Genomic DNA, 27,622 nt, shown 5'->3' with positions numbered 1-27,622 from the left:
TTCCTGAAGTATATGCATCTAAGTGGTGTAGAAATTAATGAGCCAAAGATTAATGAAGATACCGGTAAGAGGTGCATACACACATTCAATCTACAATATTTGCAATTATAGCTTCAACACTTTGAAGAGACAGGGAAACAGAACAACAAACATTCCCACTGACTGCTGAATAGTACCTGGACATTAACTGTCTAGATTTTAATCTCTGGGTTAGACCAGTAACATGCTGGGCTTTTATGAGTCAAAAGTGAAAGTTCTGTTAAGAGATATGGAAAAGGCACAGAAAGTCTTAAGAGACACACATATACACTCACTATTTCTCCCAATGAGTTTAACAGAAAAGGTCATATACAGACATTAAAAGCCTGCTATGGTAGACTTACATATGCTTCCACACTTGTGACAGTAGATTGTGTCACATATTATACCTTTCAATACAACATATAGCCTTTGAAAAATCTATTTAGAGGCTTTATAGCAAATATAGAGTCTGTTTTCCTTGCTCAGTAAATTCTAAACAGTATTTTATCCTCTGAGTGCTTAAGAAAAGCTCAGGATTTAAAGTCATAGGAAACCCAAACTGTTCTCTTCCCAGATTTTCCAATATACTCTCAGCATAGAATTAAAGCTCTATCAAAGCTGTGAACGTCTTTCCAATAACTGCAATTTTAAAAACCTTGAACACTTCAACCCAAATCTGACAAGATCTGTATAAGCAGCAATTTCTTGTATGTAAAGAAAAGGAATAATCATTGTAAATAGACTACCGTGTGTTATGACACTCCACTCCTTATTTTGATTTTATATTACTCTCTTTAGAAAAGAGATGTGCTTATGTTGGGTACTAAGAAGCCTTTAAAAATTACAGATCCTCATAATTACAAATGCGCTGTGAGAACCAGAGGCTGCCCCCCAAAAAGGGAGAAGGTGAAGGGGAATGAAGACATGCACCACTTATTTAATGTACGTGATCTTCTAAAAGGAGCCCTGCACTACTTCCTGAGCACAGCATCAGAATCATAATCTCTATAGGATCACAGAGACAAGTCAGGTCAGAGGGGATCTCAGGATGTCACCCTGCTCAAGCAGGGTCAGCTCTGAGGTTGGATGGACCAGGTTACTCAAAGCACAGTCTCCTAAAAACTGGTCAAAGGATAACAAATAAGGACTCCTTAAGAGAGTGACAGCAAACACCAGCAAGACAGTTATCCTCACAGACAGCAGGTGCTGGAACAGCTTTTCTGTACAGGTACAGGCAACACGACTTAGAGAACACCTGCCTCTGCCTTCAGCATTCCACCTCGCAACCATGGGGATAAGGTGGAAATAAGAAAAGGGCAGCTGAGGGCAGATTCTATGCAACAGTGAGAAAACCAATGAATAGGTAAGAAAATCCTTTTAAAAAGGGGTAAATTGAAATGCTGCCAAAAACACCAGCAGCAGATGATGTCTACTGCTTCATCTAAAAAGAATGTCTACTATTTTCTATATTGTTTTCCAGTAGGCAAAAACAATACAGTCTCTGGAAACCCAGGGCAATACAAGCTTAACAGAAGGGTAATAAAATAGGGCATCCAGACAGATATTCCTGTTGGGCAGTCCTATAATCTCATCTATTCCCACCTACAGAAGGTTAGACACACAACTTACTCTTATGAGATCACCAGTGTATGTCAACAAATAAAACAGATACTCTTAAGAAAGGATACCATCTAGGGTTCCAGTGAAATAATTAATATGATTCCATTGGAAAAAAGTATAGTGCAAAGGCATTTCTAAGCATATACACCTTAGTGAAAACTGGAAAAGAAAAAAATCTCTGGCTACTTTTCAGTTTACCTCAGATTAACAAACCCTGGTAGCAGTAAACAAGAACTTAAAGCTTAGTACAGCCAAGTGAGTTCTGTATCCTTTTGTCATTTTAAAAAAATGCACTCAAAGACATCTTGCTGTAGATTCCAAAACTCTATTTGTATTATAGTCAGAGCCACAGAACACTGAAAGAAAACAGGAATTCCCCAGCAGATCAAAAGAGTCAGGAAGTAATTATGCAGATAAAGTATGCCCTAAAGTAAAAGCTTCAACAATAGCCACAGAAGCAGCATATCATAATTGCCAGCAATATCTAAATAACTGAATCCCTAAATAGAGTATGTGCTTCTGCAGTTAAAAAAAGTAGTTCCATAGAATAGCTTCTAAAAAAGAAATCAGTTATTTTCTACTCAATGTGGGAGGTATGGTGTGTACAGAAGAATACTACAGCTATGTCATTCCAGAAGAGTACACGTTTTCAATCATCGCTTAAGATCTTATGTTCATTTTTAGTGTTTTATGAACTGCAGCAGAGCAGATGGCAACAACTAATTTAAAGTACTATATCTAAAGTAAGGTATTGCCTCCCATTCCTCACTAAAACAGGAATTTAGCTCCTCTTTTGCTTCAACACTCTCAGCACATCACTATTTTCTCTAACGCTTCCCAAAAAAATCTAACATTTAGTTTCCCCAAATGTTTTTGCAGTAACTTTTCTTAAACTGTGATTAAGTTTACCATAAATGCTGCTTTTTGCCAGTGATTTTAGCCAATAAATTCCATGCTATCATTTTCTTATTGTTACTCGAATAACTTAAAAATTAGTTGCATGCAAAAAGAATGGTTTAAGTTGTTGATTGGATGAAGTTTGAAATAGCAGCAGTTACACTCATTGAAGAGATTTCAGATGCTGAACCACTCTGTTTCTACCAAGTTTCAGATGCACGCTCACAAAAAAAAAAGCTTTCCTTTCCTGGGGATAGAGAAGGAGGAACTCCCCTTCTGTTTACTGAGTCTATGCAACCTTGCCAGCGGGGTTTAAGTTGTGTCTTAATTAACCAGCACTGGAAGAGCACAGCATTAATAAAAGTACAGACATTAAACTACATAGGAGTGTGCTTTGACCAAGAAACAGAAAAATGCATGGTGGCAATGAATGAGTTCAGTGAAAGCTGCTGGAACTGGTTAAGAAATCCAGCTTTGGTTACAGCTAGATATACAGTATTAACTCTGAGCATATTCTAGCACTACAACATTTGATCAGCTTGCTAAGTAGTCTCTGACCAAAAGTGATTCAATTTCAGGCTCCCATTACCATTTTAGTGGATTACAGTATCTACTTTTTATTCTAACAAAAAACCACTTCTTTCTAGTTCTGTACTGGGATTTCGATGAAAGGAAATTGAGTGGCTACACTTATATTTGTATGTATGCACACTAACTGGAACACACAACAAAATTAATATTCTATAAAGAAGACAGTGTTTATGCAAGAGATGTGCTTGCCCCTATATGGGAAGGTCATGCAGACACAATTTTAATTGTGCATCTGTACCAAGAAAATGTGCAATGTTCTGTTTCAGTAACTTATCTCCAAAACATATCCTAAAATCCTTTTCCTTCTATTTCCATTTTTATTCCACATTTTCTTACAATTCATCTTGGGACAGGCCAGAAAAAGGTAAGAGACCATATCCCTGCATTCTGATATTCAATTAAGGTTTTGTTTAAGAAAATTCAGTATTAGGGAAGAACCAAATGATACTTTAAGTAGACTCATCTCCAATATGAGTGGACAAGTGTACAACTGACCCTCTCACAGCAAAAATTCTTTAAAGAATTAAAAAATAAACCATGTAATATTGGCTAGCTAGTTTCTACGAGACTGCTTCCCTGCCACAAAAGCTTTCCGACAAATTCTCCTGTACTAGGCCAGCAAGAAAACCAGCAAGATTAAGAATAAACTAAATCCCATCCCTAGTTACAGCAATTTGGCAAGGGTATTTCAATGCTAAATTAAGGACAGCCCAAGACTGACTACAGGGACATTTCAAGGTCATCTTAGGACTACTCCAGCATTCTTGCATTAAGCAAATCTTTCAAGAACATATAAGGATCTATGCCCAAGACATTAAAGTGCATGTAGCTTAGTGACAGCTTTAGAGTGCACTTTCAATACTTAGAAAGGTATTTAAAGTTTCCCCTATTAGTCAGTATGTGCTAAGCATTTTTAAAACACACCAGTACTTTTTTCCAACAATAGCTAATAACAAGGTTCTGAGCAGCACAAGCCCATGCAGGACTCTACTTAGCCAAAGGGGCTTCAGATTAAGTTTTCTGATCCTTATAGTCTGAGGGGCAGGGAAGAAGAAATCACAGCAATGAGTCCTCCTGTTCCAGATCAGCTCTGGGAGAAAAGCATTTTGCTCAGCTTCTACAGCACAGTGCTGTTACTAAGTCTGGAGATAATGGTCCAGTAATGTTAAATATTTATACAACTTCTGCTGATAAAGTTTCCAGGTGACAAAGATTGATACAAGAATAACTAATGAAGACAGGTTACTGTTACAGAGTGCTAGATGATTCAGCTAGAGGATCACATAAAACTACACTTGAATATGATCAAGTGAGAGTTCATTGACAATAATGGGTTTCAAGAGACCTATGTAAGACATCTCAGTCAGCCTTCTCATTTTGACTGCAGCCTGATGGAGGACACTCAGCATCTGTCAGCAGATTTAAGGGAGCAGTAGTTCTCAGCAGAAGAGCAAGGATAAATAGCTGGAGATTGTATCTTTCTTTAGACATTTAAAGATAGAAAGTAAATGTCTGTTTACCGGACAGTTGCATCACTAAATACCAGAATATTGACAGCAAGAAGGATAGTCTATGAACAGTTTGTGATGGTATCACCTGAACAAGGCAGAGGAAATAAAATGCTTGCCTAAGCAGCAACTGAATGAAGTGCCTGGATGAGCATAGTTGATTCAGTAGCTCTACAGGACACATGGAAAGAAGACCAGATATCAGGCTTATTATCTGATAATCTTAATTTACTTGAAAACAGCAAGCTGGCGCCTGTTGAAGTGTCACATGCTGGGGAAAGTTGCAACTCAGCTTTCATAAGCAGATAAAGTGCCTCACAATAAGCACACAGGCAAGGATATTTGGATGCCATAACTTACTAGGCCTTCCAGAAAACACTTGACAAGGTCTCCCGCTTCAAAGGCTTTCATACTACACTCCCTAGAGAGAGGGGGGAAGGCCTTTGGGTACCTAAGAGCTTGGTTTTTAAAAAAAAAAAAAACACAAAAAAACAAAAAAACATGCTAAAACCAATCATTGAGCATTGAGTATTTTCCCACAGCAGAAAGAAGTCATTACTGGAGTTTAGCCATCATTCATCATGAACAGCACATGCTGAACAGCACAACCTGGATGAGAAGAGAAAGTGAGATGGCAGAGTCTGAACCACTTCATGTCATGAGATTTGAAGAAGGATGGCTGAATAGATCTGTAGAATGAGCACAGACAAAAATATCAAGTGAAATTCAAAGATTAACTCATTCAACTGGAAATAGGACATGATCATAAACTTCATGGAGAGATAGGCCCTGAACTATTACTCTCAGAAAAAAGACCTAGGAGTTACAGTAACTATGGAGCCAAGGATTTTCTAGATCTGTGCCCAGGTTTCATTGGGATTTGGTTTCAGTTTGTGGCCAGCCATGGTGATCAAGGCCCTTAGCAGTTCGATCCAGGGCAGCTGACCCAGGCTGGCCCACACCACAGGTGTATTCTATATCATTGACATCAAGCTCACTATAAAAGAGAGGGCTTGCTGGGGAGAGGTGGGGCTCTTCCTGCTCTCCTTCCTTCTCCCTCTTCATTGTGATTCCTGAAGCAACTTGCCAGTGATCTGTGGATAAGTATACTTTTGTCTGTTTTGTGTTGTCATTTATATTGATTTCATTTCATTAAATCCAGTTAACTTCATCCTACAAGTCTCTCTCTTCTTTTCCCAATTCCCTTCCTCATTTGGGGAAGGGACATTGGATGAGAGAAAAACTGCTATTGTTTAACCCCAGGTGCAGGCTAAACAAAGACAATCTGTCACATGCTCATGCAGTGGTGTATCAGTCCCTGTCTTCCTTCCTCCCCTATTGCTAGTATGCCACTGCCATCTTGACTAATCTGTTTCTTTTCAACAGACCACAAACATCTGATCCATTTCAGCACTTCATCCATCCTGCTATCCTGGAACACACTTGAAACTTTACCTGTATTGATCATATTGCCAGGCACTACTTTAAATGCAGGGTCTAAGCATTCACAAAAAGAATAGCACACAGTAAGTGAAGCAGAGTTTATGGCTAGCTTTCCTACCTGTCAGTAAAGAGATATCCAGAGCTCTACCAGCAGAAGAATCTTTCTGGACAAAGCTAGTATATATCAAAATAAATATTTATTATGGCTACAGGAATTTGCAGTTGACTAAAGCTAAAAGAGCATTGACCTTATTTTACAGGAAAAAGTTACTAGAATTAGTTTAGACAGGCTTAACATTAAACACAATGCATTCTACACCTGCTTCCATTTTATAGCTGCCTTACATTTAACTACAAATAAATTTAAGTGTTCCTTTTACTTTCAAAAAGTGTCATCTACCAAGGTAGTAGTTACTCTTCATGTTTTCATATAGCATAATTCAAGCCTTATTTTTGTGAAAATTTCCATCATTAGTTTTTGCACTGTACCATAGGAGAACAACAAAAAACTGCTTGAAAGGATTATTCAAAAAGGTGCAAGAATTTTATGCATCTCACACGGAGCCTCAGACAGAGCTTCAAACACAAATTTCTACTTTTTGCGAATGCAGTTCTTTTTTACAAGACACTGATGAACCAAAATACATACACTGGAAACTAGAGAGAATTTGCATCTGCAGCTATAATACCCACTTTGACAAGTTCATATAGTTGGGGAGTGCTTCTCCACTGCAAAGAACAGTACATAATTCCATTTGAGCTACACAGTATTATTTGTAGTTATCACTGACTTTAAAACAAAGTGCATACCAGTAAAAAAAAGGCAAACACAAAACACACACACAACCAACTACATACCTGTATGAAGCTGAACTTTACCAATGACTCCCTCTACCAGGCCCAGACAAATGGGATTCCAAGCCAAAAGAAGATCAGTGGCTGCAAAAAAAGAACAAAGCTGCTGGTTGTTTAAAGCAAACTCAACAGGACAATTAATCCAGTGATGGTCATTCTCTCCACTTTGCCCACCTTAGAGAGTGTGAAATACACCATGATTCCTGCAATAAGATACATATGCTGTTCAATATTTTCTTGTTACCAAGTAGCTATGACCAAACTACTAAGTTTCCAATTTAAAGCCCTACCCTAGATATTTCCCAGATATTTCAGGAAAAATACATAATTGTTTTGGGCTATGGCAATTCAGTTTAATAGAGGTTTAATACCTCTAATACCCATTAGAATTTGTAAATTAACTGAAGTTTTACATGGCTATAGTGAAAGTGAACAGAGGTCATTAAGTTAATAACACAGCTTCAGAAAGCTAGCAGATGTTAACTCTCAGCCTCAGCTCTCTCCCATACCTCTCCAATTACTGTTAGTTTCACATCCTCTTTCTATATCCATGCACACACACACACTCTCTCTTTCTTCCTCTTTTGTTAAAACACTCAACAGCTCCATGGAATGCCAAAGAACACAAAGTTAAATTTTAGGTTTCTAGTTCTCCTACTGTTAAAGAAATTCCAGTGAACCACATAGGAAGTAGAAGAGAAAGCAGGAAGGCAACACTATCAATTTTCTAATCTGTGAAGGGTACTCCTCTCAACATGCATTCAAGCCATCACTTGATGCAAGTCAGTAAGACAGTATAAACACAGAGAGTATCCTGTGGTCACACAGACACACACTGTTGATGCTAAGTAAGAGTTTCTAACAGTGGTGTAGTACCTGTTCAAGAGTTCAAGACTGTGAGAAAGAACAAATTTCATAAGTCAAATCTTTTAACTGAAAACAAATCCTTAAAAGCAATCTGTGTAGGAGAGAAGAAACTCACAAAGGCAAAAGAGAAGGGAAGGTTTTTCTCTACCAAGAAGGAGAAGCTTGCTATTATCTACCATAACTCACTTGTTCCAGGGTGGATGAGTTTCTCCAGTTTTAACACCCAGACAAATTAAATTTATCTTAGCTCCAGGTGTAAGCAGATGAACATTTGAAAGAAACTCACACAATATCCTAAGACACAGAAGAGTACAAATCATCCACCCACCCACACTTTACTTACAAGACCTTAGTTTCTTCCTGGAAGTTTGAGATCTGTGGGTGACAACTGATAGTCTGATACTTTTTACATACTTATTTTCAAACACTGTATCCTCCTTGAAACATTTGTAATTGAGACCTTGTTATTCCAAGAATGCACATTTATTCCTAGCTTTCAGCATAACACTAAATAGTAAACCGGACTCAGCTAATTTCATCATTAATTACAAGCATTTACATGAAATACAATAGAAATAGTTTAAGTCAGATGTAAACTGAACTCATTTAAATGGGATATATCCCATGTGCTTGTAGGCAGACAAGCAAGAACTGCGAGCACATGGTAGCAGAATTTAATGTTTGCAGGAGGCAGTACAGAGCTACAAGCAAGGAGTATAACCAGGCTGTACCATTTAATGGACTATATCTGCAGAGAAACTCCTGGTTCTTCCTGTTTCACTGTAAGAGCGCTACAGACGGATACTTGGTCTGTACAGAGCCTAGTATGGATCATGCCATAATTAAATGAAGTTCTTAAGGAGACTGATAAAGATAAATGAGCACCAGGAAATAAGTGACAGTGGCTCTGACAGCGTGAACAGTTTGATTTACCCTCAAACCTTGTTGAAGTACCTAAACTCATCTTGTATCTGTACACCAAAACTTGTGCTTGTACAAAACAAGTTCTAGTACAGCCTGAACTCAGAGTTTCAGTCCAAACAACATGCAAGAGCATCTATATGCTGCGTGGAAAATCTGCACTATTAAGTTTACAGGAAAGAGGAACACAGGCAGCTTTCCTTACTCCCAAATCTTCCAGCTTCTTTCCCAGTTCACCCACACAATCCCAGAATCTTGTCTTCACCCCAGGAATTTTCCAGAACTGTATTGTCTCAGACTTCATCTACTTTTTGCTATCTTTGCAATTGACTTCCACATTCATACTCCATTGTGAGAGCTAGAAACCAGCTAGATACATCAAGCAGCCAAAAAAGCTAGGCACAGGAGGAATTTAAAGAATCAAACCACTGAAGGTTTACCATAGCTACTACAAACCTAGTCATCTAGAATACCATCTAAGTCTTTTTAAACTACTGATTTCCTGCTATGACAAGAGATATTAGTAGGAAAGCTCTGGATAGTAAGCGATGTTTTCTTCTAGTAGCTTACAAGAAATAAACAAAAAATGACAAAACAAGATTTTGTTTTAATTACAGATATAAAGAAACAATAGTTTAGACTTGCCTGTAAAAGGACATAAGGAAACTGGTATCAGGTACTGTAGGACAAGTTGGTCTTATGTAGCTGTTCTATTAGTTTTGTGGGTTACTCAGACATACATAGCCCTAGACATAATCATATACAATGTCCACGACTTCTAGAAGAATACTTCTCTCCAGTAGTACAGAAGCACAATGAGAACTGGCTCTAAACTCTGACTCCTATGTTCACTTACAGTACAGACAAGCTTTGGAAAATTAGAGAAAGCATTTGGAGTTAAATGCACATTATGCTAAGACTTTAAAGACAGCAAATATGGATCCACCAGCTGAGCAGCACTGGCTCTTGAGATAAGTGTGATTATCAAGCTACTAACAGAGAAGGCTGACTGTTTCAAGAAAATTTTCCATGGGGAAGGCAGGGCATAGGAAAACAAACAACACATTTAGCAATATTTAAGGAAATTAACATGGTGTTTTCAGTGTCCAAAAAAACCTAGATGTGAAGAAGTCTTACAGGAGAAATGCTGTATGCTGTGAAAAAATATCAATTGTGCAATCACACTGACTCTTTGGTGACAGTATCATAAGATTTTTTTCTTACACTATTTCTAGAGAACTTTCTATAGGAAAGTATGTGTGAGAGCATAGAAGGAGGCAAGCTGTTTTAACTAAGTAAAACACATCTGGTTCTGACCTTCTGATTAGAACCTCGTTACTGGTTATAGCTCAATTTCCTGCACCACAGCCATATCTCAGAGCCAACACCCAATCACTGAATAAATATCACTATAGTAAATACTGATATGAACCTCTTGCTCTTGAAGAGTACACTCTGGAAATGTAAGATTGATAAACCAAATTAAAAGGCTTAACTATGGTTCCCCCACCTACCCCCAAAGAATAGAGTCTTCCACATTGAGTGCAGTCCTATTTACTCTGTTTTGGAAGAAGCTGTGTCCAACTTTTGTCTACTACTGTAAAATTGTTCAAGACTGTTCGCTTGCAGTCATTTAGTCTGTCTGGCAATTCTGGCAGCAGCTATCTTCAGCCACCATCTTGTATCTTGGAAAATTATAACCACTTAATCTTTGCTTATATAACAATTTTAAATGTACAGAGATCCAAGAAAGTTAACTGCAAGCCTGTAGGAGATTAGTCTAACTGTAAAACACAGCAGAATTTAAGAGGCAGCACAAGTTAGTAGACAGTAATACATGTTACAGAAGGTATTTACATCTTTTTAAAGCCAAGGGGGAAAGTAACCATACAAAACAGAACTGAAAATCCTCAGTTAAAAGTTTTCAGATAGCATACATGAGACATGTCGCCACACTTCTGACTGCTGAGTGCTGAAACAACACATGGCAAGTTTTAATATTTTTTTAAAAAAAATAAATGCCTTATCAACAAGAATTAACTACCACAAGGCTCTATCAAAAGAAACACTGGACTTTCCTCTACACCCAAACCAGCCTGAATGCTTTGAGATGTAATGTGAAATACAATTTATCAAAACAGTTACTCTTGTTTCCCCACACAAACTGATCTTCTTACAGATGTCATACTAGTCATCTAGTGATCTCTTGAAACTCAGACATTCAGGAATAAAGACTTATCAACCTGAAACTGCAACACAATGTTGTTGAAACAGACTTCTTGCAGTATTGTGCTGGTAATAATGAGCACTGTCAAAATAGTCATTGTCCTTCAAAGCAGAAAGCAGGAAGCTGTGTACAGAAAGAGTCACTACGAGCAGCGAGCTGAGCCTCACAGATCTTCCCTGACTTGGGGAGTTCTCTGCTGTCCTCAGTATGTTTTGAGACAACTGCCAGGGTTTGATAGGCCTTAACCCATGCCCTTAATACTCTGAAGTATGTACTTGCTTACCAAGTTTTCATCCCTAAGTACAAAATTGCTCATTCTTTCCCTTATCCTGCTAACTAGATTCAAGCTATCGAAATAAGCATTGACTCCTTTTGCTGATTTCTGTCAGAGATTAGCGATCACTGAGGATACATTTACCATTCACAGTGATTGTATCAGCATTGTAGTCACAACAGAACTTCCGTCACAAATTCGGAACAAAACCAGCTTTGATGTGATTACTTCCACCACCACCACCCCTCAGAGGTTACCAGCAGCGATGCAGAGCCGTGCAATGCCAGATAAAGTTTCTTTAATTCTTTGTGTTTACACAAATGTAACCCTGAAAAAAAGTGATACAAAAGCAACCTGGAAGAGCATCAAAAGCCAAAACTTCTTTCTAGCTCTTTCTCCAGTCTACCACCAGCAGAGTTGATCCAAGGTCAGGCACAAATTCTGATAAGAAAACAAAGCTGCTGCTTTGGGATAAGCCACTTGCTGATCACTGAATGACTCTAGGCAAGTCTGAAGAGTTTAAGGTGGCGGGCTGTCAGCTTCCTTTGGGGAGAAGGCAGGAAGAAAAAAGACTCCATTTGTAATCACTTGAATCCAGCTCTTACTACTGAGCTGCTGCCTGGTTCAATCCATCAAATAGCTATAACTCTGTCTTCCAATCTTGCTGTAGTTCAGGGAATACACTCCACTTATCTGCCTCAAACTTTGTTGGCTTTCAGGAATGGACCTCGTCTAGAAAGTTTTTCCTGTCAATGTACTCTGTATAAAGACATACAAAACATCACTGAACTTCAAGCTCAGTTTATATCTAAGTGTATAAACACAGACATAAATGCATGCTATTTCTCAAAAATTCTTTCCATACGCTGACAGAGTAGCAATTCTCACAGTCATTCTCACCATTCAACACAAGCAACAGACATTTGTATATAAAAAATAAAAGCTGAGTAACTCACTGTAAATAGACAAAGTAAATCTTTCAGCTCTGCTAATGTAACATTTGATACCTGAAGTGTTAACTTTTAGCAAAAAAACCTCAATACCATTTTTAAATATATTTTTTTCTTTGAATTGTATCTGCTTTAGATCAAAGACAACTACAAGACTATTATTAGCACTATTTGACCCTTATGACCTCTTGTGGCTTTTCAAAGGGAAGTCTGCTTCCAAGTTCCAGTTCATCTTTGAATACTGTTCTGAAATATTAGTGAGGATTAAGAGATTACATGTTAACTGGGAAGACTTAAGAGTATAAACTTGAACTTCTTTCTCTTGTAGGAAATAAAGTACCACTTACGCAAACAAACTTAGGCTAATTAAGTTTTCCTTTCAGCACAAATTTCTAAACTTATATTTAAGCTACTATAATTGCAGAAATATGGAGGAGTATTAAGACATTTAGCATTACAAGTAGAAGCTCTTAATTGTCATGAAGTGTTAACTTTATTTACTTGCATATTCTCCAGACTTTAAACAAGTTATTCCTTCAGCTAATCACCTATTTTAATTATCTTTAATTTGTCATTTATACAACTTGCGCTGTCTGTAATCCCGAGAGTCCTCAATCACTTAGAATTTAAATGCTTTGCTTTATAAGAGAGAAATGAAATTACCACTACTCCCCAATCTGCACCCCCCCACACACCCACCTTAAGAAGGCTGCAGCTAGGCTACACAAGTAGGATTTTGGAAAAATCACAGTTAGTCTTCTCATTGCTGCTACACCTTACAGCCTTGCTAGAAAGCCTGCTTGTCCTCCAGTCCCAGTGATGAGAAGCATGTTTTCCAAACAGTAATTCAGAGTGTCTGTCTCAACTGTAGAAGCACAGCACACTACAAAGTGCACATCCACCCACGTGTGTTTAGTAAAATGAAATAGTGAAATGGAACAATTTCCTTCAGTATCTCAGAGTCAGGCTAGATGAACAGGAAGAGTTCACGTACAATTCAGGTTGTACTGTGACAAATTTAAAGCAGTGGGGAGGGGAGTATACAATACAAGTTTGTATTATTGCTGCAAAAGCAGGATGCACGTCCCAAAGAAAGCACATAACAAAAATGAATCCTTACTTCTTACTTTGATAAAGAACACTTCTTTGTATTCTGTTGCAGTTAAAAAAATCCCCCGAGTCACCAGGCATTGCTCAGGAAACTTAAAAACATACAGAAAGTGTTCAGTTGTCTGGAGAGTATCCAGTATTACAAGTAATTGCACAAGGAACTCCTGTACCAGTTGTTGTTATTGGGTAAAACATCTTCCCTCCAAACAGAATTTGACCCTGTAGATCAGTGGTCTCCAAACTTTTTTTGATCAGGTACCACATCAGTTAAAAATACTTTAGCATGCACCCCAAATATATGTATATCTATTTATAAATTATACACATGTTCTGCTCTACTAATATTACATTCATTATAAAACATACAAACATAGAAGTTTTAAATTGACAAAATAAATAAAATAATTTTAATAGCATTTATTTTATCTTCATTAATGGTACAAAATACTTTCTTCCCACACCCCAATGGATTGCCTTGTGCACCCCCGAGGTGTGTGCACCCCACTTTAGAGACCACTGCTGTAGGTGGCTAACTGTGTGCAACAAGCTGTTAGATGCATTGCAACCACCTGACATTAGAATCACCTCCTCACCCCTTCCACAAACCTGTAAATACCATTCACGTAAGTGACCAGCAGTGACTCTCAAAATGCGAATAGGCGCTAAGCCACTGACACTCAGTGGGGTTGGTTTTTTACTTCAGAATTTCCCTTTATTCTTCTACACTGATGAACTCTGCTAGTAAACACATACTTTCTCAGAAGTGATACAGGTAAGGAAATAATATCTTCTATCCTTCCAAAAGGAACAATGCTGTACTAAATATTATTACAGGCCAACACACATTCCCATTTTCAGCTGGTATTTCAAAGCTGAAGTTGTTTGTGGGTTTTTTTTAAATCCTATTTACTTTGTAAGAGGGAAACTATAAGAACGGCAGGAGAAAGATTTTATTCAAACCTACTTACAAAACTGACAGTTTAAACACTGTGTTCACTCATTCTGAAGATATGCCATTTTAAGAAGTTTGCTCAACAGTTACAGCTATACTCAAAAGGCAAGAAAGCTATCCCACCCTCAAAATATTTAAATATAAACATTAATTGAGCAGAAGGATGTCACGATTATGAAAAATAGTTTGTTTTATTTATCACTGAACTGGCTTATGTTAATGCTGCTTAAGAGCCATGAAAGAAATACTGGTATAGCTGTGGTGAGCCAAGCCTAAGCAAGGTTAAGGTTTTCCCTGTCACCTTTTCTTCTCACTCCATAATTAACTTTCCTCTCAGACTGCCCAATTAATCAAACTCAAAGCAGAAAAAGAATTATGGATTGGGAACAACCATTTCAAATGCTAAATAAGGGAGTGATACTCAAAAACTTGGCACATGTGTTCCAGAAACAGAAAGTAAAGGATTTCACACACCACATAGCCTGCCCCCCGATCCTTTTTTTTCTTTTTAGCTGTTGGGGACAAATTGACTATTTAATCAAATGACAACAGGCAATGTATCATTTAAACACTACTGGAAGACATTTCAGTATAGGGAAAAACTTAAGCATCAGCCATATGTGGGAAAGTTGTTGTTTTTCCTGAACTGAGAAACAGACAAGGAGAGAACAAACTGAAAGTTAACAATGAATGACAGACCAGCACATCTGCCATTTATAGTTTGCAACTACCTCTTGGGCAAGGTCATACACTTCTAAATTTGGCTCAGAATTCTGTTTTGCACAATGCTGGCACCTCATGTGATTTACTTCAGCATCTCAGTATGATCTTACCTACTATCCCCTATCCTGTTATCAGAGATAAAGACTTACTGCATTACTCAAAACACAGCATAAGTTTTCGAGCTTGAAGTATGTGCAAATGTCTTGTTTTCAGTTTTTCAAAGATACAATGAACACTGTTTCAGGGTTTCTACTCAACTAAGATTTCTTCCTTAAAAGGAAGAACCTAAGCGTTCAAGTGGAATCCCATTCATTTCAGCTCAGCTTTTCAAGGAAAAAAAAAATTCTCTTCCAGATTTATTGGGGGAGGAATGAGAGGTGTTTGGAAGAATATGAAACTGATCGTTGAGTATTAATACTCCTATTTATTAAAGCAGAGTTTTCAGTAAAAAATGTTTTTGCACTATTTCCAAATTCCTCCTCTAGAAGTTTGTCAAACAATTTCTTCTCTTCTTGATACCATGTTCCTATAACTTTCTTTCCTATGAAGACATGAAAAATGCAATGATTTTAACAAATAAGGATATAATTAGAACATGATCAGCTGATAGAACTGATGACCATCAGCTGGAAGTGTTAACTCCACAAAGAGGAATTAAGAGCACTTCACAAAAAGTTTAAACAGATGGAGGGAGAAGAAAAACCTGCACATACCCATAGTGCCCACCCCTCCTTAGTGGACTCTGCTTACAACAAGTGTTATTTCCCAGTCAAGATTTTTGCAAATTATACTTGCAAGAGTAAATGATATGGCTAAATAACAACTGAAAATAAATTGGGAAAAGTTTGTTGTTTAAGTAAAGACAAGAGTTAAGTCATCCTAGATGCTGTTAAATTACCATAGCAGGATAGTGGGTTTTCAAGGAATACAGATTTCGTTGCACATACAAATTTCTTAATTAGAATAACCATATGCATTTTTTGTAACAAATCCAGAACATTCAACTAATAGAACTACTTTTTTAAAATCACAAGTTTATAGCAAGTTTAACACTTAATGAGAAGCAAATTTTGAGTTACCAAATTTGTATCTTATTCTCTAGAAACTTCCATGTATATTAAAAATTCATGTGCTTTGTAACATTAAACATGAATCATGAAACTTCTAAACACTGGAAAAAGCTTTTGTCAGTAGTCTCAAACCTTTGACACATTTGAGGGAAAAAACAGTAGTCTGCCAAACTCTGGGCCCTGAGTCCCAATACACAACCCTAACAGAATGAGTTTCTGAAACACACAGTCAATATTTAAGCTATATTTGAGACCTGTTTGATATTGCACTGAAGAATTTGCTTCTAAAAACATTCTAAACCACCATCTGAGAAGCCTCAGTTCGAGGGAAGTATTTAGTGAAATTATTGCAGAGTCCCTTGACATCGCAGGGCTCCTGTGGCAGCTGCCATGCAGCACAGCAGTTTGGAAGACAAGGAGGAGAAAGTGTTTTCTTGTCAGTCTCACTCTTTCATTACCAGCAAATGCCCCACTGCCCACCAAGTCGCTTCCTGAAGTCACCCAAAATCTTCAGGAAGCGTCTTAAAAAACCTCTCAGCTTAAGAAGCTACAGCATTAACCATTCTTTTTGGAGCATAACTTCAGCAACATAAGGTCTCTCGTGTATGCTTAATAGTATCAATTAAAGACCATTAAAAAAAAAATCACATTCCCATCTACAACAGTTGTTTTGAAAGAATGTAAGCGGCATATCAAATAAATGGTCGAATAAATACATTCAGTCAGTTTAAAACTTAAGCCACACAGTTTTAATGTTTCCTTACACTGAAATGTTTCCATACAGCTGAAATATCAGCCACACTTAAACTGTGAAGGAACCTAGTAAGAACAACTGTATTCACAGATTGAAAAACCACAAGCCTTTGATACAGATACAGACCCTTCTTAATTGAAAGGCTGCTACCTGTCAGTGCCTTCTGTTCTAAATTTTTAGTTGCAGTTAGTCTGCAATTTCCTATTCGCTATTTAGTTAATACTAACCCATGAGATCAAAGATGGGTCTAACCTCTGCTAGCAAAATACAAGCCACAAAAAAACACCTGAACTACAGATTCATTTTAACTCAGGGGAAAAAAAAGAACAAAACTTTTTTTCTTCACAAAGCAAAAAACTTTCAGATCACAAAAAAAAAAAGGGAAAGCAACAGCATATCAAGCTTAAGAGGTTTTTCATGTATTTATTTAAAACCTAAAGTCATTTCAGTGTGAGCAGGAATTCCAAGATACCTGTGCATCTGAGTTGGGACAAGTTTGGCATTTCCAGACCTCTTCATATAAGGAAAAGGGGAAGAAAAGAGACAGGAATGCTCTTGTTATATTCAACCTGTCATCTGCTACTAAGACTCAACAGGAAACTAAACAAGAAACATCTCAACCTCAAGATTTATTTAATTCTCACCAGATTAGGATGTAGCATACTATCAACCCATTTACATCTCAGTTTTAGGTTTATTATGCTCCACAAGAAGAATCATGGATGGAATTACAAAGTAGATCTTATTTAATGAAAGTAGAAAATAATTTATCTCTGGTAAATACATTTGAAGATCTTGCCTCACCACCAGAAGCTACAAAATTGACTAATGCATGTAATATTCAATCAGATGAAGGATATACAGCAGCCCACGCCCCTCCCCTAGTCCTCTCTGTTCCCTTTTGCAAGAAGGAGCGAGCTGCATCAGGGAACTAACTGCTCAAGATTTTTTAAGCACACATTCTTGCTGGGTTGCAGCTAATACAGATCAGTTCTGACATCTGGTTTGACACATACGCCACAAGTATGTTGTGCTGACGACTAAGAAAGGGTATGGAATAGAGGGAACAGAATGAGCAGGCAAGGGTGAGAAACAGCTCAGTAACCACTGCAGCTAAAAAAGTGTCAAAAACCACCTGGAGGTTCCTTATGCAGTAACTTGAAATATGGAGAGAATTTTTCTAAAACTACAGCTACCTCCTCTGGAATCCATATTCCAGAACAGATAGGCAGTTTCCAAGACATACTACTGAAATTCTGGAAGTCAGTTTTGTATGAAATACTTAATTCAGTAGCATGAGTCAACACTCGGGCCACCATCCCTCAGAGCTATGCTTAGGACTACTCTGTAGCCTTAAACCTGCTGATACATCTATTGGTACCAGTGGCATTGCTCCTTACACCATTCATTAGATCAAGGCCTTCATTTGAGCACTTACAGGCATTAGACTTCAAACAAAGGAACTACTCTTCTCCTCCAGTCTACAATCATGAACAGCAGCTCAGGAATTCTGACAAGTAATTTCTACATGACTCCTGTAACATCTTTGAGGAGTAAGGCAAGCACACGTAGCTAGAATATTAGATGGCCTTATGATCTGTGATTCAGAGAAGATTTCACACTATCAGACTAAGAAACCTAACCTGAAATCTGTCCCCTGATACTCTTGAGAATACTGTTTGGTAACATGTCTTTCATTAAATTTTTTTTTTTTTTTTTTTTTACAAAAAAAAACCATTTTTCACAACCATTTTCAACAGATGAAAATCAGTACTGTAACACTAATTTCCCCAAGTGTTTAAAACAAACAAATGCTCATTTGCCTCTAGTTACAGCACCAGGGTTAAGATACATCTTAACACCACCTTACTCTTACAGGCAGAGGAGATGGAGTCTGAGCATGAAGTCCCCAAAGTTGTATTAGAATAATTATAATCTGTGTATCACTCAAAATACCTCATAGGTATTTTTTTCCCCAGGGTGGTGGGAATCAGCATTACTACTAGTAATAGTTTTAGTAGCAACTATTCCCAATCTTATTTAGTCTGGCATTACTGCCCAGAGTATTACCAAGGCCAATACAATGATAACAGAAGTCTTCACCCCATAAAATAGCCTCGTTCCTTTTTCTGCTGATAAGAAAATGGTGAGAATTCAGTGTCTTCAATACTTTTGCTCTTTTCTATATGTGTATACACATGCATATATAAATACATAATTTATACCAGCAACATCAATAAAACAATGTTTGTAATCTGTGTAGAACTACCAGTCAGAAGCAGCCAAGCAGAGCATAAGCAGAGCAAACCAAGAGTGAAATCCCAATCAAGACCTGATGTAAGGTATTTAAAGCATGATTGAACAACACATGATTTTTTTCACTACACTGAAAAAAGTACACTGTAGACAGCTAAATTCCTGACAGTCTATGATGCCAAAGTGATTCATGGATTTTCTGCAGGTGACTCATTAATGCTTTCACTGCAGAGAAAAAAAAACACCAGAAACATCTTGTAAACACAGGCAGACATCCTTCAAACTAGGGCCAACCTCAGACTTGGATTATAGCAAATATTTACCAAGTTTTTTTGCCTTTTTTAATGCAAGCTGTTCATGATTCAAAGAGGTCAAAAATACAGCTTTCAAGATTAGAAAATTTCTGAACAAGCCTTTATAGTTGAGGGAGGAGATTATTATAAAGCTTAGTGCCAGCTCTTTAGATTCAGACCTACCATATAAAGCAATACTTTGCAAGGTTTACCAGTATTATCTATTTCAATCCATGAATGTATAAAGATTAATTCAGAGCAGCTTCTGTGGGACAGAATAAAACCAAGGCCTCCAAAACCAAGGAGAGACACACAGCTAGATCATAGCCTTTCGACGGACTATTAAACAAGTCAATGAATACAAGTTACAGCTTTGTTGTTTTTCAATATGGCAGTGACTCATCAGACCGTAATCCATTTACTCTTTTCCGGTCAGGGGCCTTGATTATAAATGGTCAAATGTAATAAAATTGTAAACTTGAGGATATCCAGCTTTGTCTTAATACAAGCAAGAGTTATTGATCCAAGAAATACTTCTTGTGAGAGAACTGTTTCTTTCTTCAGTCTACTTTCAACATACTGAGGTATTTTATTTCACAACCCTAGAGCCCACTTTCAATGAGATGATCCACAGACTGGACTGGAAAAACAAAACTACAAACGCATTGAAACGGGAAAGCATGACTAACAATCAAAGAGTTTCAAGCAGACTAAGAGACCTCAATATCATATTACCTTCCATCAACCTGTAGGTCTCACACAATAGGCATCACATATATACTGGCTGAAAATTTAAAGGTAGGCTAAGGACAAAATCCTGCTGAGCAGCATGCAGACAAACTGCCAGGTACTGGCAAAGCCTCCATGAAGTTACTGGACTTCAATTAAAAAAAAAAAAATCACAGCAATGGCTGCATGAAAACAAGTGATTTTTAATGATTTTAAAATCAAAGCTTTCAAACAACAATCTCTTAGAACTACAGTTCTCTAGTTTGTGCTTTTATTACTCTGGGTCAAATAAGAGCTTTTACGCCTACAGAGATATTGTAACTATAGCAAATCTAAAACTGAGGGGGCTTTTTTTCCCGTAAAAACATGTATTTCATTGACTAGCAGTATTGTTTGCTAGCTTAACATCAAGTATTTTGTAAGGTGATTTATAAATCAAAGTATTACTGGACTTTCAACCATAAGGGAAGCTGCTGGAGAAGAATAAGTCACATTAACTTGAGACAGACTGTAATTTTACCTAAGAGATGCAAACAAATTGCACGGACAAAATAAAAGCATTAGCATGACTCAAGTACGAAAACATAACACAAGAAAGACCAGTATGAAAAAGTTCTTTGGATAAACACAGATAACAATGGCATTTTATGTTTATGTATAAAGTTGTTCCAGCATTTTCAAGCAGCTCATGAGGCGTACTGTGCTCAGATAGCCAACCTGGTCACATGCATGCGTAACTGCTTTTTTTGGCATAATATGGACCCCAATTTTAGAAAACTCTAAGTAGCATCTGTGCAACCTGCCACACGTTTGGTGAAATATCCAACTATTTAGAGTATTTTTAACTTATAAGCAGGTACACTATGGTCCTTTACATCTAAGCTACACATATTACTCAAAGCAAGCTAACTTCTAAGGATGGTATTTCATTTTACAGTCACCTTTACTGACTAACCTCCCAGACAGGACACTACAATTACCATTGTTTCAAAATTCCCGTTAACAAAACTCACTTTATCCACAATTTTTGTTCGCACTACCTTCTCTGCAGCCTGATATTAACACACATGTCCCCCCCGTAATTGTCACTTACACTGCCTATAGTGACTGAAAAAAATCTGAGAGCAATTTACAAGTGTAGACACCTGTGCAGTCTCTCCTAGAAGAGGAGACCACAGAATACACTGTTCAAAGATGCAACCACCACTCATCAGAAACACTTGCAATCATCACTTGTATGAGGCTGACACCAACAAAGATGGCCCGTCTGATTTAATGATGCTCCCGTAAGGGTGACCGGATGCATTTCAACATTATAAACTATTCAGGTTACGCACGGGGAGCTGGCAGGGGCAGCCCGACGTTATTTTTCAGAGAAACAAACACATCGTGCAAGAAGAACAATGTCTCGGCCCGCAGAAGGTACGTTTCTCGCTGGGTCACCGGTGCCAGGACACGCGTGGCCGCCTGCGCCGCGGCTCGCCCTCAGAGAGCCGGGGCGATGGGGCGAGGCGGCCGCCCCCCGCCCGCGCAGGGCTGAGCCCCGCAGGACCCACCCGCGGCACCTCCGGGGGGATCCTGGCGTACAAGCCTCACCGCCCCCCGCCCTCACCCGGGGCTCGGCACCGCGACCGGGCTCCCCCGGCGGCTTTCGGGTGGCCCCCTCCGGCAGCCCTCGCACGGCAGCTCCGCGACCGCCCTTCCCGTCAGCGACCCTCTCCCCGCGGCCATTGTCAGCCGCCGCCCCCCGGCGCAGGCACCCGGGCGGGTGGGTCCCGGCTCGCCCTTCCCCACACAGGAAACGGGCAGGGAGGCGCGCCCCGGCCCCGGCCCCGCCGCCGCGGCGGGGGCTCACCGGCTCTCAGCTGCAGGCTGCCGTCCCTCCGGCTGCACCACAGCGCCCGCTCCCCGCTCTGCAGGATGTAGTGGTCCTTGGCTTGGAACAGCTCCATCCTCACACGCCGCCGCCGCCGACCGCGAGTGAGGGCGGGCGGGCGAGCGGGGCGCTCCCGCCGCTCCGCAGCCGCACGCGGGGCGGAAAGGGGAGGGCGCGGACGCGGCGCGCTCCCGAGCCGAAGGCGGGTGCCGGCGCCGCCGCTCCGGCAACGGGCGCTTCCTCAGCCGGCCGGGCACGAGCGCGGGTTCCGGCCCCGCCGCCCCACGTGACGCTACTCGCCAGCGCCTCGCCGCGCGCTTAAAGGTGCAGCGCGGCGCTGGGCGGGGCTCGCGCAGCGCGAGGGGCGGGGCTGCCGCTCCCGCCCGCCCGTGCCCGGCGGTCCTCGGAGCCCGGTTCCCCTCAGCCCCCTCGCCGGGGAGGGAGGCAGCCCGGGACCCGCAGAGACAGTGAGGAGCGGGGAGGGGACCGGGCTGAGGCACCGCGGCGGGGAGGGCCGGCGGGCTTTGCCCTCCGCGGCGGCGATAAGCGGCGATCACCCCCGGGGCCGGGGGCGGCTGGGTCTGAGGGAGGGGCGCGCGCCCTCCCCTCAGCGCCGGCGCTGCCCGGCCTCGGCGCGCTCCCGCCGGCGGCGAGGGCGGCCCGGCCTGGCTCCCGGGTGGCCCCGGCTCTTGTGGTGCCTGGAGGGGCGCCGGGCCCCCGGAGGGCCTGGAAGCCTTCAGCAGCACAAGCCGCAGAGCCGCCGGAGGCTGTAGCCAGCCGCCACAGCCGGAGTGATAACAACCAAGCCTGTATCCCCCAAGCTTTTCCCAAGAGGGAGCAACTTTAATAATTAGTGGAAACAGGCGGGAGCTGATACAGTGTATCGGCTAGTGGTGAAAGGACATCTCAACACCATAGCACAGGGCTCATTATGACTTTAAATATTTATACAGAAAGGAGCACCTCCTGATACAAGGGTAGTTACACCCTCTCTCTCCTCTCCAGGCAACACTGGAAAATGTACCAGCAAACTCGTCACTGCAACAGACCCTTCCCAGCCTTACCAGCTGCCTGTCCACAGGTTTCTAGAGCTTTTGTTTGTTTACAGAAGCTGAAGTCCCACTCCCTGTAAAACTGAAGTAGAAATGGACATAGACAAAAAGCATCCCATCGTGCATAAAGCCATTTGGGAGCAGCTTGGTTTGTTGAAAGAACATCTTCAGTATATCTTGAAAATTAATGGTGCATGTAAGTAAGTAGTTCTACATAGTACTGGAAAAACAATTTTCTCATCTTTTTATTTATTGCAATCTACACTTCTTTCTTAAAAGAACAAACAATTTTTTTTAAAGTCTGTAGACAGGCTTTATATTATTTTGAATGCAGTTTAAAATTTTTCTTTCAAATATAAGGTCTGACCTCTGATGTTGCTTTTTTATTTTAAGTACACTTAGATAATACAGGAACGATATGAATGGAACTGAACTCTATTCGTTTTGATAATAGACACTAGTATCTTTTAACATTTTCCCCAGGGCAGGTATGCAAAAGGACGCACTATTCTTTCTTGGCTACAGATCCTGGTTTTGAAAATGCTGTGCTTTGTGAATGCCCTACAGCTTCCAATGTAGCACTGTCCTGCCTAATTCTTGTATGTATGTAGCAGTCAATGCTATTGGCATTGTAATTCAGATCACTCCTGCAGGTACTGGGCAGAAGGGTTTAAATGGCTTCTCAGCATTTTAATAAATATATTTCTTTTGAATTACTAATTGGTTTTCCCATAAGCACAATGTCACATATTTTCAAAGGCGTATCAAGCATACACAAAAATGCAGTACAGGGATGGATTGGTCCACAGCTTGTTTCCTAGCAGAACAACGTCGTACTGTCTTCTCACTTGTAAATGAAATACATATATGGTGCCATAAAATGAAGCCTAGCCCAAGTAGAGAAGGCATTGTGAAATTTCAGGTAGGGTGAATGGACAGCAGAGCTGTGATTACAATGACACGTTTTTGTGTCTCTGACTGAAAGCTCCTGGTGTGCAAAGAAGGCTGTGTCTTTCAGTTTTAGCTGCTGAAAGGGAAGGGTGAGAAGCAGCAAGACCCTCAGGTTTTTCAAATACTCAACTCAGCAAAATCCTTGCTGCAGCTTCTGGAGAGAAGTCACTCTCTGTCAATTGCCAGCAAGGAAGCTGGCAATTGACACCTAAAAGAGATTATTTCCCTCTTCTCCTCTCTCTCTTCCCTGCCTTGCACTATGAGCAGGGCAGAGGGACCGTAGTTTAGTCAGATAATGAGTCCCGAGCAGCAGGCATCTTAGTGGCAGTAGCTGCAGCATTCCCCTTTTCACAAAGAAATGTGTGAAGCCTTAAGGAAAAAATAAATTTGAGGATTATTTGAGGCCGAGACTTGCTAAGATGGGAGGTGAGGCAGATATTTGAGAAGTTAACTCTCATTAGGTAGAAGACTCTCTTCTATCTGACAGTTGTATGCACCTGCCTGCCTGATAAGTTTTGTTGTCGTTTTCTGGACAGTGCAAATAAACTTATTCAGTGGTACCATTCCTTAATTTCATTATGTAAATGTAAGCATTTGACTTTTACATATACATTGAATTAATTATCTGAGAAACCCGTAAAGACTTTTAACTAAGATGATTAATATTGTCTTACAAGAACAAATGATAATCAATATGAAAATGACAGTAAGAAAGATGTCCTGCCCTCTGCTATGGATTCCACCCACTCAGTTAGAGTGGCTCCATGAACAGTTGACGTGGCCTTTGTCACACCACAGGAGAGTGGGAATCTCCAGCTGGGGCATGGGAACTAGCAGCTGAGGGCAGAGATTTCCAGAATGAGTCTGTTCTGTCAGTGGCAGATCCTTTTTAGGAATTTCCCTCCCCTGCCAGAGGTTTCTGCTTCCCTTTGTCATGTCAAATCAAGAGTTCCTTTGGACACACTCCAGCTGGGGGCACTGAAGCCTCTGCTGACAGAGAGGGATGGACTACTGGGGAGGTTAGCCTCCTCAACTCGCAAATAAAAAGATTTACCAGTTATTAAACTACCTACAATTGAACAGCACTACTTTCAAATCATTTTTTGAAAAGATTGGTTTCTCTCTCATATAATGTTTCTCCATTAGTGTATTACTCATATATATTAGTTATGCTACAAAGCATGTGACTAAAGGACATTAAGAAATGAGAAATCTCCTTATTAAATGTTAACATTCAAGACCCAGGCAAGAGCTTGATTTCGGAGTGTACTGAACATCCAGAGTAGAAAAGCATTTAAGTGTATGCATGACTTTCAATGTATAAATTAAATATGTTTGATCAGACATTAACATCTTTTAACATGAGCATGTGCTTCAGAACTTCTCTACTTTAAGACTAGGACCTGAGCATCTCAATGGGTCAAAACATAACCCTTTATTTTTGCTCCCATCTCTTTCCTCTATTTCTGGTCAGTCTACACTATCATTTGCTGAATATTTATCACTGCCATTTGCAATATCATCTCTATTCTGCATGCATTTCCCAAATGGTTCAGTGTTGTAGTGCAATGCAGAGGGTTGCCATTAAAATAATTCAGAGCTCATTGCAGGGATTTCAAGGACATAGTTTTGCCCTTGTTTACCCTTTGATCAGGGTTTTTTCCCCCTTGGGTAGTTTTCTGTGTACCTTCAGTGTGTTTTCCATAGATTCACAGCTGGGCAGTGTCTTTATGAGCCTGTCAGCTTTAGTTAGCACAGGAAAGCAAATTGGAAAATGAATTTTGCATTTTTGCAATTCATTGTCAATAAGTAATGGTGAGGAAATGCGTAGGCTGACAATTAGTCATGCACTCTTGGTATTACCTGATTGCCCACAGCTTGATTTCAAGTTTAAATGTTGATTAACAGGAAGTCATATAATTTAGCAGCAGTTCATACTTGGAAGTACAATTGGCTGGATAGATTGGACAAATACACAACTCTTCCTGGGATGAATGATACCAGTTTTGGAAATGACACTGTAGAGAGTGTGAGCATCTTTATTTCTAAATGTCTGTAATTAAGATGTCTTGGAACATTTTTTTGTTTGTTTGGCTTTCATGCTTCTGGTAGCTTCCAGACAAACATAAGAAAAATCTTCTTTGCCTGCATGATATCGATATAGTCAGCTCATTCCTCTTTTGCTACTAGAGATACCAGTTCATAGGTGCAGTTGGTGGAAATTTTATAGTATGGACATTTGCTGCTTTGCTTTTGATTGGCAGGTTGAGCCATCCCTTATTTAGCTATCTGACCATGAGTGGCAATAATTTTTGCTGCCTTATTATTTATTCAAGGTGCATTCAGTCTATTTGTTAACAGGATTGTCAAGTGCTATGATAAAGATGATAAAAAGCAGTCTTGCAGTGACATCAGCCAGCTCGCTCAGCACTGCTGGATGCATCCCATGGACTTTTTGTATGTCAGCTTAAGTAGTCCTTAACTCAGTCTTCCTCTGCCACTGGTAGGACTTCAGTACCTCAACTTTGCTATTAGACAGAAAGGCATGGGAGGCCTGAAAGCAGATCCTCCAGTAAAATCTGAGGCAAAAAGGCCTCAGCCTTTTCTATGTCCTTCATCATAAGGTTGCCTACCCCACCCAGCAGTGCGCTTACATTTTCTTTGGTCATCTTTTTGATGCCAGAGTAACTACAGAAACCTTTCTTGTTGCCTTTCATTAATCCTTTCCAGTTTTTAATCTAACTGCACTTTGTCCTTCCTATTTTCATCCCCGTGTGCCCAGACCATGCATCTGTATTCCTCCTTGGTAGTCCCTACCCACTTACGCTTTCCATATGCTCCCTTTATAGCAGATAAAGAGAGATATTTGTGACAGCCAAGAGTTGCAACCAGAACATTTCTGAAGTACCTGTAAATGTACTTTCAGTATTTCAATATCTGGAAAATACTTATCTGTGGTGTTTTATAACAGAAAAATACAAACCACTAGCATGAATATTATCTTTTGGCAAGAAAACGAAAACTTTCTCAAAAGCAGGAAAAGCAGTTCAGCATAAGAATTTTTGCCTGAATTTATTTTTAGGTTTCTTTCCACTGGAATAATGGCAACTGTAGTTGTTCTCTCTAAAGTAAGAGGGACTCTGGTATTTCCTCCTTCCCCATGAAAACCTCTTACTTGCCAATGGGAATATTTCCATTGACTTCACTGAGCTTCACTGGGCACATAGGAAAACAATAACGTTTTCCCTTCAAAGCAATGTGTATATGGTTAACATCTGCAATATACTGTATGGCTTATGGGTAATGTATTGATTTCCCTCTGTTGCACTTAATGTAAAGATCAAATCGATGAGACCATTTGCAAAAATAAATGAGAATATTTTGACTGCCTGCAATTCTTTTGTTCTACAATTACAAATTTCACTTCGCAGACTACCAAGCTAGTGCAATCACACATGAAAAGATTCCTTACTGTGTTGTTGGTCTGCCTTCATCCATTAAAATACAACTTATAGTATACCAAGGCCACATTTAATTTGTAATTTCTTCAAGGCAAATGACAGGGTCTTCATGGCCATTGTAATAAAATTCACAGCGAATTTAAAATGGATTCTGTTTGCTTTTCCTCATCTAATCGCCTAGGCATGCTGTTGTTGTAAGTGTACAGAGTAGACCAGTTCAG

The 27,622-nt window shown here is 39.7% G+C and overlaps 1 protein-coding gene and 1 long non-coding RNA gene across 4 annotated transcripts in view; one reads left to right on the top strand and one right to left on the bottom strand.

The window, feature by feature from the left end:
- The window catches only part of INPP5F (inositol polyphosphate-5-phosphatase F), a 46,579-nt gene extending 24,510 nt beyond the window's left edge, over positions 1-22,069 (bottom strand). Inside the window, exons 1-2 of the mRNA XM_068398431.1 lie at positions 21,917-22,069; positions 6,939-7,019 (exon numbers count right to left, since the gene is read on the bottom strand). Coding sequence (XP_068254532.1) covers positions 6,939-7,019; positions 21,917-22,013 — 178 coding nt within the window. The 5' untranslated portion in view covers positions 22,014-22,069. The remainder of the gene's footprint in view (positions 1-6,938; positions 7,020-21,916) is intronic.
- A 238-nt stretch (positions 22,070-22,307) lies between these two features.
- The window catches only part of LOC137662368 (uncharacterized), a 48,423-nt gene continuing 43,108 nt past the window's right edge, over positions 22,308-27,622 (top strand). For all 3 annotated transcript variants that reach the window (XR_011047994.1, XR_011047995.1, XR_011047993.1), the window contains exons 1-2: positions 22,308-22,404; positions 22,943-23,185. This is a non-coding gene — a long non-coding RNA (uncharacterized lncRNA). The remainder of the gene's footprint in view (positions 22,405-22,942; positions 23,186-27,622) is intronic.

Source organism: Nyctibius grandis, chromosome 4 (assembly GCF_013368605.1).
Source record: "Nyctibius grandis isolate bNycGra1 chromosome 4, bNycGra1.pri, whole genome shotgun sequence".
Lineage (NCBI taxonomy): Eukaryota > Metazoa > Chordata > Aves > Nyctibiiformes > Nyctibiidae > Nyctibius > Nyctibius grandis.
Note: the sequence above shows the minus strand (reverse complement) of the source record. Positions and strands in the feature narration are given on the sequence as shown.